The 19,040-nt window shown below is 47.7% G+C and overlaps 1 protein-coding gene across 1 annotated transcript in view; it reads right to left on the reverse strand.

The window, feature by feature from the left end:
- Positions 1-295: 295 nt before the first annotated feature.
- The window catches only part of PRKAG3 (protein kinase AMP-activated non-catalytic subunit gamma 3), a 36,965-nt gene continuing 18,220 nt past the window's right edge, over positions 296-19,040 (reverse strand). Inside the window, exons 6-13 of the mRNA XM_018554925.1 lie at positions 18,196-18,241; positions 18,057-18,111; positions 15,795-15,921; positions 13,234-13,399; positions 9,317-9,354; positions 6,941-7,087; positions 4,680-4,773; positions 296-383 (exon numbers count right to left, since the gene is read on the reverse strand). Coding sequence (XP_018410427.1) covers positions 361-383; positions 4,680-4,773; positions 6,941-7,087; positions 9,317-9,354; positions 13,234-13,399; positions 15,795-15,921; positions 18,057-18,111; positions 18,196-18,241 — 696 coding nt within the window. The 3' untranslated portion in view covers positions 296-360. The remainder of the gene's footprint in view (positions 384-4,679; positions 4,774-6,940; positions 7,088-9,316; positions 9,355-13,233; positions 13,400-15,794; positions 15,922-18,056; positions 18,112-18,195; positions 18,242-19,040) is intronic.

Here is a 19,040-nt window from a genome sequence, read left to right on the forward strand (position 1 = left end):
CCTCACTCCGGTGACATCATCCATAGGACAGAGGTAGGGACTCCTCTCCACAATCCCTAGATTGAAGTCAATGCAATGTTCACTTCTCAATGTCCACAGCGCTTATTACCGTCTCCTGTACAAAGCTCACTTCGCAGTCACTGATTGGCTGGACGGTGTTTGAGAAGCTCGCGGTAATAACCGAGATCTCCGTAACTATGGAGGAGTCCGCAGACCATCGACCTGAAGTGTGAAAGTCCTCCCAAGTGTTTAGGAATTGTGAATCCATCACCCCGGCCGCTGCGCGTGATTGCGCATTTTCCCTAAGCCGTAGAAAGCCCAGGAGGGGAGAAAAGTCCGATAGCAGCTCCGGCGACTCGGTCACAAAGTATTGCGGTCTATACCTGGAAAAGATCAAAAAGAGAAAGCGTGACGCACGGCTTCATGAAGGGAGTTTATCATCGTTTTGGGTCGATTTGATTTCAGATGTCTATATTTTATAGTGGACCTCAGATCATATATATATCATGTTGGGTGCATGCGTACTAATGCGTCATTGTAACACTTCCTGGTATTTATTACCTCTATGATCACAGTACTCCCCCTGACAATGCCTTCCTCTGCTTTCTTCTCCAGGGGGGTGGCACCACCTATGTTCAGCCATCAGCCAGGGTCACCATTTGCCGGCTCAGAGAATAAACAATTATTGGCTGCGATCACACATGTCTGACACAAATCAGCTCCTGCTGCAGCTTCTACTTTGTGACTTGCTATAAAGTTACAATGTTGCAGTCTGATCATAGGGGGAGGGGAGACTGAGGAAATGCTTCCTCCTGCCTGCAGCAGACTGATCACTGGGGAAGGGGAGTCTGAGGAAATGCTTCCTCCTGCCTGCAGCAGACTGATCACTAGGAGAGGGGAGACTGAGGATATGTTTCCTCCTGCCTGCAGCAGACTGATCACTGGGGAAGGGGAGACTGAGGACATCCTTCCTCCTGCCTGCAGCAGACTGATCACTGGGAGAGGGGAGACTGAGGATATGCTTCCTCCTGCCTGCAGCAGACTGATCACTGGGGAAGGGGAGACTGAGGAAATGTCTACTCCTGCCTGCAGCAGACTGATCACTGGGGGAGGGGAAACTGAGGAAATGCTTCCTCCTGCCTGCAGCAGACTGATGACTGGGGGAGGGGAAACTGAGGAAATGCTTCCTCCTGCCTGCAGCAGATTGATGACATAATCTCAGCCTAGGCAAAATAACTGGACTGGAGCTCCAGGAAAGCTTTTTATGGAAAACTGATAGTGTACATTGTGGTATGCCAAGAATGTATTCATTTAAAGTTTACATGTTTTTGGACTGTTATTATTTTATATATGTATATATTATATGTATTAAGGATGCACCGATACCAATACTGATACAAGTATCGGTATGGGTGGTGATACCGAGTATTTGGGTGAGTACCCATCTAAATGCTCTGATACCTTCCCCGATACTGGAACTTCCGGTCAGAGGAAATCTCCAGTGCCACGAGGGAACATGGAGCCCGCTTCCCAGCCAATCAGCCTGGAGCCAGCCAAAAAGCATGGAGCCGGCTTCCCAGCCAATCAGGAAGCTGGGTGTCGGGTAATGACCCAGCTACCTGCTTCCTGATTGGCCAGGAAGCTGGCTTCCCGGCCCATCAGCATCAAGTCGGCATAACCGCATGGTGCTGTCTTCCCGGGCAATCAAGAAGCTGGGCGGCGGGTAATGACACCAGTATCGGTACTCAGTATCCGCGAGTCCTGAAAGATAAAGATAAATATCGGTACTTGTACTCGATACCGTAAAACTGGTATCAGTGCATCCCTAATATGTATAAATCTAAATATACATAATGTATGTATATACTTTTATTTCTTTATTACTTGCTTTCTATATTATACTTTTAAGCTCTTTATGTACAATCTTTGTTTAGCCAATAAACAAGACAATATGTCAATAAAAGGTTCCCATTTCACTATGTGTAAACAAAAGTGGCAGCACAACAGAGCAGCTTTCTTTTCAGCTCCCTTTGTCTGATTGAATTCTCAGATTAGGCCCCGGTTAGGGGAGGAGTCACTGCTATGATGACTCATTGAGTTCTGTGCACATCAGAGCTTCATTCAGCACAGATGAAAAGTAATCATTCTAATAATGTAAAAAGAAGACCAGAGCTCCACCTGGTGGAGAAATAAAAGATTACATTGTATTTCTGACTAAAAAAAAAAAAGGTTTAATTTGTTTTCAGTCCTGACCATAATAATAAAGACAGAAAATAAGTACAAAGCGACTAAACATTCCTTATAAAAACTCACTCACAGAAAAGACTGTCAGAAGCCGGGGGGGGAGTAATTCCAGAAAGCAGAAAGACATTTCAGTGTGACACAAGGAGATGGCGCCATCACTGAAGGATGCGGGGTTGACGCGGCGGACGAACAGTACACGTTGCATGCAGTGCGGGGAAAGATAACAATGTTTCCAAAGTTTATTCAACTGTTTCTAAAACTAACCTGAAAGTAGCAATTTTATCAATAATGATAAATTCATCAATGATTGGCAATACTTGCCTGTGTTGTATTGTAGTCATTACAAGGATAAGGAGGCGTGGCCAATGAGTTTTGGGGGTTTAGGAGGTTCCCCTTCCTCTTGTAAGAATAGACATTGGATTGCACATTTGTAACTATAGGGCTCATATCTCGGCTGCTACACCCGTCACCTGGACAAGCCTTATCATTACAAGCTTACAAGTCAATCCTCAGGGTTTCCACTTTTTTTGTCCATTTGGCAGCTCTTAAGAAACCCCTGAAAAAGGAGGACTTTAAACCCCAAAACGTGTTGGATGCAGGGATGCGCCAATACCGTTTTTTTCGGTATCGAGTACCAATATTTATATTTCGCTACTCGCCAATGAGGAAGCCAGGCGCCCTGAAACTTAACCCTCCTGTCCCATCGCACTCCTGACCGGTCAAAAACCCAAATCCAACTGGGTGGGTGCGGTGGTGACAACGGATGCCTCCGTGAAATGTAGATAGATTAAAGTAGTCACTCGCACTCTATGATATTAAAGTCAATGCTGTTTATTGACTGAGATAACACACATCTCCTCAGCGACGTTTCGAGACCATGCGGCTCCGTCCTCAGGCAAATAGAGAGTCGTTTGCCTGAGGACGGAGCCGCATGGTCTCGAAGTGTCGCTAAGGAGATGTGTGTTATCTCAGTCAATAAACAGCATTGACTTTAATATCATGGAGTGCGAGGGACTACTTTCATCTATTACCCACCGACCGGCTTCTTGATTGCCCGGGAAAGCCGACTCTATTCTGTTTGGCCGGCTCGATGCTGATTGGCCGGGAAGCCGTACCAGTCCATCGGCCAGCTGGGCAGACACCTCTCTCCAAGCTCTCCCGGATCAGCCCATGTCTCCTGTGTGCACAGCGCCCACGTGATCGGCCCTCAGCCTGCTGCTGCGCATGCACATGCAGAAATTCTGCGCATGTACAGTAGCAGGCTGGGGGCCGATCACGTGAGCGCTGTGCCCACCGGAGACGTGGGCAGATCCGGGAGAGCTTGGAGAGCTGTGTCTGCCCAGCTGGCCGATGGACTGTTACGGTAATGACTGCTGCTGAGGATCTATGTGAGGGGAATGATTTGTCTGCAGGGTGCGGGTCGGGTCGTCATTATCAGATTTGTTTGCCCGGCTCGATACTGATTGGCTGGGAAGCCAGCTGCCCGGCCAAACAGCATGGAGCCGGCCAAACAGCATCGAGCCAGCTTCCCGGCTCCATGTTCCTTCGCGGGACTGCCGATCAGAGGAAATTTCCCTCTGACCGGAAGTTCCAGTATCGGGAAAGGTATCGGAGCATTTGGGCAAGTACGAGTACTCGCCCAAATACTTGCCCAAATACTCGGTATCGGCACAGATACTAGTATCGGTATCGGTGCATCCCTAGTTGGATAAGTTTCTATTTTCTGGTGATGAATACAAATCTAACTCAACCATACATCAGAGCCTGAAGCTCTCTTCATTTTACCATAGCAGAGCATCAGGGGGCTGGTTTGAGCTTCCATGTGGTGTTCAGTATCTATCAGTCCTGCAGTCAAAGCCTTCTCTTGGCCAATCATTTATCAGAGGTGACAGGGGGTACCACCTGTCCTACTGAAAAATGTGCTGACTTCACAATGTTGAGCTGGTAGAGGGCACAAACATGTCTGCTACCCTTGCCCAGGTTACGTTTGGTCTTAGTGGAGCCCTGGACATGTACTATACAAAAAAAACAGAACGTTGTATACTTCTTTAAAGGGAGACAATACAGGGCATGCATTACTCACACATTCTGCCCAATGTCTAATTGTAAGATGAAGTTTACAATAGACATAGAAGTATAACAAGACCGTTGCGTGTGCGTGTGCGTGTGTGTGTGTGTGTGTGTGTGTGTGTGTGTGTGGTAAGGGAGCAGGTGAACTCAGCGCACTTCAGAGTGCAGCAGAGGAAAGCGAAAACTCAGGCAAGGCACAAAAACCCCTCCGAGGTGACAGAAGAGGGTACAAAGTGCAGGTTTCAGCTGTGCAGACAATTCTCACACTGTTCTCCTGCATACCTGAGCCTTAGAGAGGAGGAGGAGGTGCAGGGTGAATGGTAGAAAAGAGCCTTCCCAGGGTTAGGAATTAAGGGCATCAATACCTGCTGGGGTTAAAACCAGGGCCTGAAGGATGTCCGACAGTGACACAATCCCGCGGGGCCGGTGCTCTTCATCCACCAGCACAAACCGATGAACCTAACGTGTAAGGAAACGCAGGAGTTAAAATGATGCACAAAATGGACCACAGTGGTTGAACTCACCCAACTTGATACAACATTCAGCCAAGTTCTGTGGATACTAAACAGCTACTGTCAGCTCCACCACGCACCTTGCACATGGAACATAAATGGGTACATATGAAGAATCCTAAAATACCACCAGACCCTTGCTCTGCCTTCTCTGACTGCTTCACCCCGTCAGGAGCTAACCATAAAGATCTCTGCGAATAAACTCCAGGTGGGGAGAAACACATCAAAAGGAGGAAGAGCAAGGGTCTAGTGGTGACACGCGAGAGGAGAAGGAACAAGGGCCCGGTGGTGAGGGTTTGGTGGTGACACGTGAGAGGAGGAGGAACAAGGGCCCGGTGGTGAGGGTTTGGTGGTGACACGTGAGAGGAGGAGGAACAAGGGTCTGGTGGTGAGGGTTTGGTGGTGACGCGTGAGAGGAGAAGGAACAAGGGCCCGGTGGTGAGGGATTGGTGGTGACACGTGAGAGGAGGAGGAACAAGGGCCCGGTGGTGAGGGTTTGGTGGTGACACATAAGAGGAGGAGGAACAAGGGCCCGGTGGTGACACGTGAGAGGAGGAGGAACAAGGGCCCAGTGGTGAGGGTTTGGTGGTGACACGTGAGAGAAGAAGGAACACGGGTCTGGTGGTGAGGGTTTGGTGGTGATATATGAGAGGAGAAGGAACAAGGGCTCAGTGGTAAGGGTTTGGTGGTGACACGTGAGAGGAGGAGGAACAAGGGCCCAGTGGTGAGGGTTTGGTGGTGACACGTGAGAAGAGGAGGAACAAGGGCCCGGTGGTGAGGGTTTGGTGGTGACACATAAGAGGAGGAGGAACAAGGGCCCTGTGGTGAGGGTTTGGTGGTGACGTGTGAGAGGAGGAGAAACATGGGTCCGGTGGTAAGGGTTTGGTGATGACACGTGACAGGAGGAGGAACAATGGCCCAGTAGTGAGGGTTTGGTGGTGACATATGAGAGGAGGAACAAGGGCCTAGTGGTGAGGGTTTGGTGGTGGCACGTGAGAGAAGGAGGAACATGGGTCCGGTGGTAAGGGTTTGGTGGTGACATATGAGAGGAGGAACAAGGGCCTAGTGGTGAGGGTTTGGTGGTGGCACGTGAGAGGAGGAGGAACATGGGCCCGGTGGTGATGGTTTGGTGGTGACACGTGAGAGGAGGAACAAGGACCCGGTGGTGAGGGTTTGGTGGTGACATATGAGAGGAGGAACAAGGGCCTAGTGGTGAGGGTTTGGGGGTGACACGTGAGAGAAGGAGGAACAAGGGCCTAGTGGTGAGGGTTTGGGGGTGACACGTGAGAGAAGGAGGAACAAGGGCCTAGTGGTGAGGGTTTGGGGGTGACACGTGAGAGAAGGAGGAACAAGGGCCTAGTGGTGAGGGTTTGGGGGTGACACGTGAGAGAAGGAGGAACAAGGGCCTAGTGGTGAGGGTTTGGGGGTGACACGTGAGAGAAGGAGGAACAAGGGCCTAGTGGTGAGGGTTTGGGGGTGACACGTGAGAGAAGGAGGAACAAGGGCCTAGTGGTGAGGGTTTGGGGGTGACACGTGAGAGAAGGAGGAACAAGGGCCTAGTGGTGAGGGTTTGGGGGTGACACGTGAGAGAAGGAGGAACAAGGGCCTAGTGGTGAGGGTTTGGGGGTGACACGTGAGAGAAGGAGGAACAAGGGCCTAGTGGTGAGGGTTTGGGGGTGACACGTGAGAGAAGGAGGAACAAGGGCCTAGTGGTGAGGGTTTGGGGGTGACACGTGAGAGAAGGAGGAACAAGGGCCTAGTGGTGAGGGTTTGGTGGTGACACGTGAGAGGAGGAGGAACATGGGCCCCGGTGGTGATGGTTTGGTGGTGACACGTGAGAGGAGGAGGAACAAGGGCCCGGTGGTGAGGGTTTGGTGGTGACACGTGAGAGGAGGAGGAACATGGGCCCGGTGGTGATGGTTTGGTAGTGACACGTGAGAGGAGGAGGAACAAGGGTCTGGTGGTGAGGGTTTGGTGGTGACACGTGAGAGGAGAAGGAGCAAGGGCCCGGTGGTAAGGGGCTTGGTGGTGACACGTGAGAGGAGAAGGAACAAGGGCCCGGTGGTAAGGGGTTTGGTGGTGACACGTGAGAGGAGGAACAAGGGCAGATGTACCTGCTCCTTTACTATGCGGTCTATCACCGTCTCCAGGGTCTCGTGGGGGTAACACATCAGGACACCTTCCAGGCACAAGCTGCGTCGCCGTAACGCCTCCCCCACTGTGATGTCCAGGTTGTTATAGATCTTTTGTGCTGCCAAGTGCTGAAATAGAAAATCAAATCATAAATCCAGAAAAACCTCAAACTAAATAAAACCGCTATCTAAGGCTTGCTGATACTGTTGAAACTGACCGCAAAGCTCTACCGTTGTCATAGAGATAAACACACTGCAGATTTCATCAAACTAACGCAATGTCATGTCACGTCCCTTTTCTTCAGACTTTGATACATTTCCTGACTTGATCCAGTTTATTAATAAAAAATACTTCATCATTTCCATGAAAGGATCAAATCTTCAATTCTATTTCAGTAAACAATCACTTTCATCTATGAACGGTCGCTTGTATTTGGCTATCCTGTCCTGGTAGAAAAAATGTCCATTTAAATGTATCTTTTCTTATTTTGTGTCAAAAGATTGTTCTCGACAGGAAGATGATTCACATACAGGACTCTACCTCCTCAGTACACTACAGTGCCTCTACCTCCTCTGTGTATATACAGTAATCATTAGGGTTGCACAGATACCAAGTACATGAACAGATACTTTTGAGCTCCAAGACTAGACTAGAGACAAATTCAGAAGTTAGGAGTCTGCTGTCATTTGTGAGGAGCACACGGAGCTCCCGGGATTTGTACATCTCTGATTTAATGTACGATTTTGTTTTTATAAATATAAATAAAGGGATGCACCGATACCAGTTTTGCGAGTACGAGTACTGGTACTTGCCGAGTACTTACAAGTACGAGTACTGATACATTTTTGTTTAGTGTCATGTGACAGTTTTTCTAAAACAATACAGACTAATGATTTCAGGACAGTGGTGGAGCGCCAGAGCCCGGTCCCAGCTACAACCGCTGCAACCCCGGTAGTTCATGAAAATGCCAAGTATCTGCACTGGTACTCGAAAAGTATCTGTGCATCCCTAGTAATCATCATAATATTCAGCACATCTGATACTACCGTGTTTCCCCGAAAATAAGACCTAGCAATATTTTTCAAGATTCCTGTAATATAAGACCTACCCCGAAAATAAGACCTAGTTTGGTAGTAGCATGTGACGGGGAACTTGAAGAGCAGGAGAGATGGTATCAGCCTACAGGGACACACTGTATTAAAGGAGAATTGTGAGGCGAGTGATTTTCACTCCTCCTCATAATCTGAGGATCAGTAGATCGGGAAGTGAGCGAACACATACTGTCGCTCACTTCTCGATCTATCCCTGCAGAGAGCCGTGACTGTCACTCACGGCTCCCTGCAAGGATCCCCCCTCCCCGATCCTCCTGCGCTGACTGGAGGAACGGACGGGGAAAAGGGCGGGCACAGCTGGCTCTGCTTCTGGATAGGCAGAGCCAGTTGTCAATCACGCAGGTGGGTGGATCCAGACATAGTTGTCGGGATCCGTTTCGGCTGCGGTGTCTCAGTATACCGCGAGCTGTAGCTCCCTATATACTAAGCTTTGGGTGACGGGTGGACGCTAGTTTGTGTTCTCCCGTGACCCTTAGGAGAACTATGGGAAAAAGCCCTGGCCCCGTAATTCTACTTTTAAGGGGATGACAGGGAACTCCCTCTGGCCAGCGCAGTGACAGGGAACTCTCCATTACCATACTTCACCAACTGCTGTCCCCCTGAAGGCACTGCTTAATGTAATGGTACTGTACTGTAATGTGTACCGGTAAATGGTACCGCACTTTAGCACGCTGTCCACTGTTTGATGTCCCCACTGCTGGTACCACTGTCCCTGATGGCAAAGGAAGCCGGCGCTGTAGAAAGCAAGGCTGCGGCAATGGAGGGAGCACGGCCACATTAGTCGATAATTCCTCTATAGCGCCGGTTACTGTGACAGGCGGAGTGATACCAGATGCACTCCGCCTGTGAAAGAAACGGATCAGCATTACCGATACTGACCATTTTGTTGCACATTAAAAAAAAAATGAAGACATCCCCTGATAATAAGACTTAGTGTGGTTTTTTGGGGCAAAAAATATATAAGACATTGTCTTATTTTCGGGGAAACACGGTATTGAGGGATGAAGATGGGTAAAGGGATTCAGTGGTTCCAAGGACCAGCCTCTCATGGTTGATATGATAAACCTTCAAGACTTTGCCATATGCTGGTCACTACTAAACTCTGGATCCTGCCATGCACACCTTGTTTACTCATGTCTGAGATTGACGTCTGCTACCTGCCCCAATGCCCATGGTGGCCCTCAGCACCAGGCTGCATGGCCATCTTACCAAAGCACTTCAGGTTATTGCATGTAATGTACTTACTATGACGTCGAATCGGGAGTACAGCCCAACAACTTGCCCTGAAAAGCACAAAAAAAGAAAAAACGCGATTAAAAACACAGGAACGGGTTTTTAATGGCTCAGGGAAGATATACAATATAAAAGGACGAAGACTAATGCCCCTCAATGTTCTACTAGCAGATCTGTTAAGATCTCACATTAAAAGTCTCCCTCTGCCTCCAACGCTGCGAAGGGTTAGATTTTTTGTTGCCATTTTCCGGAAGATTTCCTTACTTCCTGTTTTATCTCTGGGACAGGAAATGAAGGAAAATCTCCACAACATAGACAAAGGTAGCAGTAGAAACCCTTCCCCACTCTGCCCAAAAATAGGAAAGAAAAAAACTTTTGCCTGGAGCTTTGCTTAAAAGCATTTTTATATTGAGTCACACCTTCCAAAGGCAACAGTAGTACAGTGGGCACACTAATGTGTCCTGGTACTTTTTAGCACTCTTTCAACCACTCCACTTAGAGACTGAGGAACATCTGACCCTCCCCTATAATCCCACAATTTAGTATCGATGGGCCACCCAGGATTTAAAATACTTGATACTAGTTCTTTAAACAATATTTTTAAGCTGGTGACAGGGTCTCTTTAAAATGAACATGTGGACAGGCTATGGACATTCCAATATTTACATATATGCTTAATCAGTGGTAAATGGGCTTCATAACAAGCCCTCACAGAGCAGGCGCTATGGAGCAATTCATCCTCAGCTTTCATATCCTCACGGCAGAAGTACCCAATGCTGTGACAGTAAAAGGTTTCTCTTGCTGTTTGCACATCATTATTTTTTTCTATCGTCCTCCAGATCCAAAAGCTGAAACAGGAAACGTCAAATACAGAACATTTATCACTGAGCTGCTCCGCCGTGTTTAAAGTTTTCCCGAAATGGATACAGAAAGGATTTCCGTGTTTGAACAATGTCCGGTGTCCTTGCCGTGCAGGCGACTTTAAAACACTGTGCTCATCCTGGTTACCACGTTTGTCATTGACCATGGACGGGCAGAGCTATTAATATCCACAAATGCCACGTTCACAGGGCAGCAGCTGTGTCCCCCGGGGGGGCGGTGAAGAGATGGACGTTGCTCCGGTCCCTAAACAGGGTCTTTGGACTCGGACCGGGGTCACCGTCCCGGCACTAAAGACCTTGTATTAAGTAAGATTACCACGAAGACGGGACAAATGGCTCCTTCTTATGTTCTGCTGCTGTCTTCATTTAGCTTTCCGTTAGGTTTTAGATGTTTTACCGTGCAGGTCATAAGAAGAGGCTGCCCATCCCTGCAGCTGGCAGGGAACTACAAGTCCCAGCAAGTCCCGGCTTTTTCTACGAGATAGCTAAAAAACATTATTTTACTATTTATGCAAGAGCTAGACAACACGCTGCATGAAGCTGAGCTTCGGGCAAATCTCTAAATTCACAATTAAAATACATATATGGGAGCTGTTTTACATGCCAACAGATTTGTATTTCTGGCCATCCGCATGTACACAGCTCTGCCACGCCACAGAGCCCAAGCTGGCCGGGGAAGGGGACCTGATTTTTGCCTGTTACAGTTCAGTAACACTTACAGGTCTTGTTCTACCTCCCAGCCTGTGACTGGACAGTGAAAGGAGAAGCGGCAGACCAAGGAACTCATCTCTCTGTCACTCTGCTCTCTCCCTGTCACTCTGCTCTTTCCTCCTATCGGCATGCTCCTTGTACTGCAGCACAACTCACTAGTTCCTTCTGCTGCTTCTCTCTCCCCCACTGTGAGCTCTGCTGCACAGGGACTGCAAGAGGCTGATGATTCGTAGCGTCGGCTCTCTTCGGCCGCCGGAGCCCTTTCGGTTCAGTTGAACCGCAGGGCTGCTGTACGGGCTATTCACAATAGCCCGTACAGCAGCCGAGCAGCTCAGCCGAGCTGAAGGCATTTTCTTCGGCTCGACCGAGTCGAAGTGTCAGCCGAAGCGGGGCGAACAGCCTGCCGGAGGCTGGCCTTTCGCCCCGCAAATAACAGCTGGGCAGGGCCAGCCGTGATCCCACGGCTGGCTCCGCCCAGTTGTAATGACAGATCAGCATCCCCAAATGACCTGGGGGAGCTGAACTGTCATTAAACAATAACAAGTGGGCAGGGCCGGCCGTGACGTCATGGCCGGCTCCGCCCAGTTGTTACTCATTGGCCTGGGACCTGCTAGAAGACTCAAGCATGTGCCGGCCAATAATAAACAGTTAGGCGGAGCAAGCTGTCACTGCTAGCTCCGCCTAATTTTTTTTTTTTTTTTTTTAAATGTAATATTTATTTACAGTTTTTTTTAAAAACTATTTCCATTGATTTGCTATTCTGCTCGGTACCACGGAAGTACCGAGCATAATAGCCGAGCCGAATGCCGCTCGGCAGCATTCGGCTATTCACTCACTGCCGTTCGGCCCCCCTATGAGAATAGAGGCGAACTGCAGCAAGTGAGCTGCTGGAGCTTCGGCTCAGTCGAACCAGATATTGGATCGGCTGAGTGGAAGTCCTTCTGCCCTTTTTTTTTTTTTGCCACTACGATATATTCAGTCATGTGACCTCTTTTCTGCTGAGAATGTCATCGCTGGAGATAATGGTCCCTTTAATTTCCTGTCGTATCATTGAGCCAACCGGAACCTTTCTTCTCAGATCATTCACACCCAGACAATAAAATCTTCCCATGTTAAGTATCAGTCGAGTTTTTGTTGATTGACACATTGAAGACGTTCAGAGGCGCCCAGCGGTTTCCTTTTTAGCAGCTCTCAGAAGTCCCTGAACACTCCCTGAATTCCTGTACTGCGGAGAGGAAGAATCTTATCCGTCCCCTGGTCTCAGTGACTCCGCTGTTCTATGTATAGCTCAGATTAGAGGACAATGTCTGCCGGGGGTGCTCAGGCCGCATCCTCTACAATGTAATACATTCTAATATGTTTTATTTGGCTGCAATAATCAGCAGATGTGACTCGTGTGCCGGGTCTGGAAGAGGATTTGCAGCTCGTAAAAGCCAAATGTCCGCTGAGAGCCGGGGTCAGTCCCGGAAAAGGTGGACAATGTTAGTCCTTAGAAATTTTCCTGTTTCATGGGACTGAACTACACTAAACAAGGAAAATCAGATAGATTTCTCATATACTGTATCACACGGTGCTGCACAGCCACATGCATAGAGCCAGGTATCCAAAGTGAAGACAGTTGTTCCCATCTTATCAACCTTCATCAGTGCCAGATATGAAACAAAGGCTTCTGTGGAGTAGGACTAATAGGGAGTTCCCTACACAGCTCAATTCTGTGTCAATGAATGATTCAGTGGGGTGAATGAGTTAGAATTGGGCCGTGCAGCTCTTCATAATGGGGCAATAATAAGGGGAATATTTATTAAAGCGCTGCGCAAACTGTTGGCGCTATATAAATCTTGTATAATAATAATAATTAAAAATTACACAGCCATTCATCCTGCGTATCCTGCGTATTGTAGATTAATTCTGTGTGAATGGGGCAAAAACGAATGTTGTTAGTATATTTTCTTTCCAGGTTGAACACAATTCATTCATAAGATTAGAGTGAATCAGGAAAATACCTCATTATGGCCACTAGATGGCGCTGAGGATCATAGGAAATAAATGCTTCTTTCCCATGCTCCTCAGCTCCCTCTAGTGGCCATAATGAAGTATTTTCTTGCTTTACTTTACAAAAGAATTACAATCCAAAGTACATTAATAATATTTGTTTTTGTCCCCATCCGCACAGAAAAAATGTAATATATTGCAGAGTTCTTCTCCCCGCAGCATCTCGTCCATTGTTGGGTAGCATTTATTAATTTTAGCAAAAGGTGGAATTACTCTTTGAATGTGATGAGTGGCTTTACAGACCAACTGTGAGCCCTGGCGGCGACCGAAAGCATCTGCACTCACCTGCCTCGTTCACTACGGGGAGGGCGGACACTCTTCTCTCTACGAAGATCTCCAGAGCGCTGTATATACTGGATGCCTCATGAATAACCGCGACGTCCTTGAAAGTCCCGATGCCCAGCTCCAGGATGGTTCTCTGCAGGAAGCGAGGTCGCGGAATGGTGCCCCCCTGTCATTGGTGGAAAGACCAGGGTCCAGGTAAGTAAACTTCACAATGGCCTCCCAGAATTACCGTCACATTACAAAACAAACTCCCACCTAAGGCCCCATTTACACTGAGCGATTTATCGTGCGGTAATCCGCGCGATATCGCGGGTATTTACTGCGCGATATAGCTCTCCAATGCATCTCAATGGGGCTTGGTCCGTCGCTGTCGCGGGTCGTGCGTCGCTACAGCAGGACCCTTTTTGGAGCGGATTTTGCTGCGATTCTAGGCTGCTCAATGCAACTATTTGCGCGATATCGCGCTGCAAACGCGCGATATCGCGCAAAATGCAAATCGCTTGCAAATTTGCAAATCGCTCAGTGTGAATGGGGCCTAACCCCTTAAGGACAAAGGCCTTTTTTTTTTGTTCACATGATATAATCCACATTTTGGGCCTGAAAATGACTTAAAACCCCCCCAAATATTATATATTTTCTGAAAGCCGAGACACTGTAGAATAAAATGTCGGCAGTTGCAGATTTTTATGTTGCACGACATTGGCGCAACATATTATCAAACCCCAAAATTTTGTGAAAAATGCACTTATGTTGAGTTTAGTGCCCCAAAACACTTTTATAAAACCATTTTTTAAATAAAAGATAAAACATGAGGTTACAACGAATAAATAGATACCCAACATGCCCAGGTGAAAAATTGTGTGCGTCCGTGACGATTTAAAGCCCCCACAGGTCATCAGTTTAGAGATGCGCGTAAATATTGGCCTGAGAATTATTGCTCTCACTCCGGCGTGCGTGGCGATATCCAACATGTGTAGCGCAATCGTCGTTTTTATACATAAGCGCACCGACGCGTGTTTACACGACAACGCGTGTGCTCGCGGGGCGGGGGACTTTAACAAATGTTTTTTACATTATTTTTACATTTAATGTATTTAATATTAATCTTAAAACTGTATTTTTTTTCTTTTTTTTTTACTTTACTTTAATTACTATCACATGGGGGGGGGGGGGGGGACTCTGTAAGGTGATGCTGGGGGTCGGAAAGACCCCTAGTATCACCTTTGCACGCTACATAAGCTATTGAAGTGAAGATCGCACTTCAATAGCTTATAGCAGGAGCCCAGCACTGACAGCTATGGGACCGGAAGTGATGCAGCACGAGTCGCTTCTGGTCCCATGGAGGCCACAGTATGCAAGGGCTCACCAAAATTGGACAGTAAAAGATTAGAAAACCGTTCCCTGGTCTGATGAGTCTCGATTTCAGCTGCAACATTCGGATGGTTGGGTCATAATTTGGGGTAAACAACACGAAGGCGTGCCTTGTATCAATGGGCCAGGCTGATGGAGGTGGTGGTGCAATGGTGCGGGAGGGATATTTTCTTGGCACACTTTGGGCCCCTTAGTACCAATTGAGCATCATTTAAATGTCACAGCCTACCTGAGTATTGTTGCTGACCATGTCCATCCCTTCATGACTACAGCTCTGACTGGAGGAACGGACGGCGGAGGGGGCGGGTACAACTGGCTCTGCCTCTAGATAGGCAGAGCCAGCTGTCACTCACACAGCTGGGCACAGATCTCAAAAGCATTGTCGGCATCCGTCCCGGCTGCGGCAGTCTCAGTATATTGCGAGCTGTAGCTCCCTATATACTGAGCTTTGGGTAACGGGAGTTTCCAAAATGTCACCAGCACTCCAAAAGTAGATTCAACAAATTTTAATGACAACGGTCATTCAAAATCACAAGTACTTTCGGGGGCCACGTAGGGTCCCCGTCATCAGGCTCAGAATGAGCTTGATGACCCTTTTGATTCTGAGCCTGATGACGGGGACCCTACGTGGCCCCGAAAGTACTTGTGATTTTGAATGACCGTTGTCATTAAAATTTGTTGAATCTACTTTTGGAGTGCTGGTGACATTTTGGAAATTCTATATGGTTACACGGTGCCTCCGTGGTCGCTGCAAGCACCCTAATACAGACATCATCTCCTAGGAGATCCGGTAAGGAGTGCAGTGAGATACACCCTTTTTTTGGGGTAACGGGAGGACGCCTGTAGATGCCCTTCTGTGACCCTTGAGAGAACTTTGGGGAAAAACACTTACCCCATAGTTCTCTTTTAAGGCAGTTTTGAAGACAAAAGGGGGCCCAACCCGGTACTAGCCAGGTGTACCTAATAAAGTGGCCAGCGATGTCAAAGCCAAGGGCAACGAGATGTCAAAAACGAACCAATTGGCCAAAAAAATAAATCCCAAATCACAGCTGGTGGTGAAAATGTACAACTGTTGTTTCATTCTGTGACATGCGCCTACAACCGGGACGCCCTGACACCGCTAAATGTCACTTTCTCTCTCAGACACGATGATCGGGGGGAACAAGCGCGTTTCCTCAACATTCACTCACAAACATATGGAGGAATTTCAGCAGCCGCTTGTGTGTGAGGATGTGCAGGATGTTTCCTGATACGGGCTCCATGACCGGAAGCCGGTGGATCTTGTTCTTGATCAGCGAGTAGACGGCGTGGAACAAGCTGGAAGAGACAGAAGGCGTGAGGAGAAACTCCGAACAACAAGCAAAGGAAATCAGAGAAGTGCGAGAGCCAAACAGGAAACACGGGAAGGGTGGCGAGGACAGAACATCCACTAACGTGTAGATTTCAGTGGGCTACATGTGAGGCGACGTCATACCCCATAACTGATAGCCTGTACCTCTGTATGGACATCGGCTGGAGGAATAGTCTGCACGAGCCAGAGCATTGAACCCGGCATTGCAGTTATTAGATATGTAAGCTGCTGAAACATTCGGTTCGGTTCCGATATTTCGATATTCGGATCCGAAATTCAATTCGTTTCGGATTCTAACAAAATCCAAATTTACGTTAGTTTCGGATGAGTTTACGAATATTCGTTGCGAATACCACAGAAAACCATATACAGATATTAATACTGAAGCTGAATCTCCCAGACCCGAATGGGTTTCGGGTCTGGGAGTCATATACATATATTACTAAAGCTGAGGCTCCCAGACCCAAACGGCATTCGGGAACTCCCCAATGCAATTCGGAAATTCGGATCCTGAATGCCATTGGGGTCTGGGAGCCTCAGCTTTAGTATTATATGTATATACTGTGTATGGCTCCCATGTTGCCGTAACGAAACTTTGTGTTCAGACCCATTCGGAGGCATTAAACCGAAAAACACATCTGATTGGCCAGAAAAGTCACATGTCCCATTCAGTTTTGTTTTGGCCGGGATCCGAAACTATGAAACGGAGATTCAGATTCGGACGCATTCGGATGAATTGGGATTCGGAAGTTCGTATGTGTCCGAATGTACAAATTTCGGAAAATTCGTACTATTTTTGATTCGGAACAAAACGAATCGCACATGTTTAGCATTTATTGCAGTTACAAAGCTTTGCAGGCTCCTCTGCAAAAAAAATTAGCAAATGCAAATTTTTTTTTTTACCAACATGGGTGCATTTGTTCATTATTTGAATGTGATGAGTGGCTTTACAGACCAACTGTGAGCCCTGGCGGCGGCAGGGCCAAGCTCATCCTCAGCTGCCTGTATCTGGACATTTACTGCTTTGTTTGATGTAGTTTTTATACCCGCTTATCTATTTCCCCTCTGCGATCTCGGAGGACGGATCACATGATCTGGTCTTGGATATAGGGCTAGGCTAGGAGTAAAGACAATCATCCAAAAATGAATGTTTTTGCTATTTTGTTCCAGGCTGTATGTAATTATTGATTAGAGTGAATCAGGCCAGTACCTCACTATGGCCACTAGATGGAGCTGAAGATAATAGGAAATATGTATTTATTCCTATGCTCTACAGCTCCATCTAGTGGCCATAGTGAGGCACTGGCCTGATTCACTCTAATCATCAATAATTACATTCAGCCTGGAACAAAAGTATAGCGATGACATACATTTTTGACCCAGTTTCACAGAAAGCATGTGCATGCATTTTTGCAGGTTGAATGGCTGTGCGAATGTTTAAACCCCCCCTCAGTATTATCATCTATATTTCTATAGAGGGTGTACACTGACCTGCTTGGGGGTCCTAGGCCGCTGCCTTTCCGATCTCGGTGGGCAGGTCACATGATCCGGTCTTGGGTATAGGGTTAGGAGTCGTCTAATTCGGCGATTAGTATAACTTGTTAACTAAAGGCATCAAATACAACTGACTCGTTTCGTGGTGTAAAGCTTCCACCTTCTTCAGGGCTTAAGCGTACGATTCGGTGACGGCGGTGAGCCGGCCTCATCTCCCGGAGGTGATGCTGATACCGCAGATCAATTTAGCCCTAAAATAGACCTTTTTCATGAATTTTGTTTCCGGTTTTAGATACAAATTGTACACTTAAGCCTTGGAGAAGGGGGAGGGGCTTTCCCCCGAAACGCGTTGGGTGTATTTGACGCTTTTGATCAATAGACAATGTACAGAAATCACCAAACTAGACACCAGTCTGTATTAGGTTCTCCTGACCCTGTACCCAAAATCTCAGACCAGTACACATAGGGAGGGAGACTCTTCTCAATGGGGACACGAAACAATGAAAACCCCTACCCCGCACTATCCAAAAAAATACAAAAAGAATAATTGCCAATGTCAGATAGAAATCCCGGAAGGGGGCTGTGACGGGGACCCCCAGAGTCCTACCTGCCGGACGGAGGAATGGAGATCAGCGGCTTGAAGGAATTCTGCAGGTAAACTTCTGCAAGAGAAACACAAAAGCTGAGAATTTCCTCCAATCACAAACAGCGGCAGAGAAACGTCGGCGTGCTGAGCGAGCTTTTACCTCTCCACGTCTCGATCTTGTGCTCCTCCAACTCATAGATCTGAACCTAAAAGACAGAGAAAACGTCCGTAAGAGGCCGGGCCACATTCACAGTCCCCAACAGTCACTAGTAGTGCCCTGTACCATGTCATGAAAGCCTCTAACAGTTTCCTGTGACCTGGAAGGAGTCTCTAACAGTCTTAGTTAACTTGACTTGAGCAGCCTGTAGCAGTCCCTCTGACAGCAGCCTCTAGAAGTCCCCTGTAACTTGGCAGCAGTATCTTCCTTAACAGTATAACATGTTATATCCCTAGGAGGGAGGGGGAGGGGTGTGAAGATATGACCACAGCCATAGAAGTTCAGGGGAACCTAGTCTTCCACCTGCAGGTATAGCAAAGAGATGTGGGCACAGTGGCGTATTGGTTAGCACTTCTGCCTTGCAGCACTGGGGGTCCCTGGTTCAAATCCTGGTCAGGTCACTATCTGCAAGGAGTTTGCATGCTCTCCCTGTGGGTTTCCTCCGGGTACTCGGCTTCCTCCCACACTCCAAAGACATGCTGGGAGGTTAATTGGCTCCTCTCTAAATTGGCCCTCATATGTATGACTGTGAGATAGGGACCTTAGACCGCTCCTCGGGGGCGGGGACTAATATGAATGTACGTAAAGCTCAGTGTGAATTCTCAGCACTATAAATATCTGCAACAATCGGGGAGATGGAGGAAGATCCATATTTGCTGAGCGGCCTCCCAGCATTGACCTCTCCAACTTACTGAACTGCAGTTTCTGTGCCCGGAGTCGGGCTTTCTAAAATTTTTCTCAAACAGTTCAAATTGCTAAAAGTTTGTCTTTGTATTCACACAAATCTG

The sequence above is a fragment of the Nanorana parkeri genome, unplaced genomic scaffold (genome assembly GCF_000935625.1).
Source record: "Nanorana parkeri isolate BGI_ZX_2015 unplaced genomic scaffold, ASM93562v1 scaffold178, whole genome shotgun sequence".
In the NCBI taxonomy this organism is placed as follows: Eukaryota; Metazoa; Chordata; class Amphibia; order Anura; family Dicroglossidae; genus Nanorana; species Nanorana parkeri.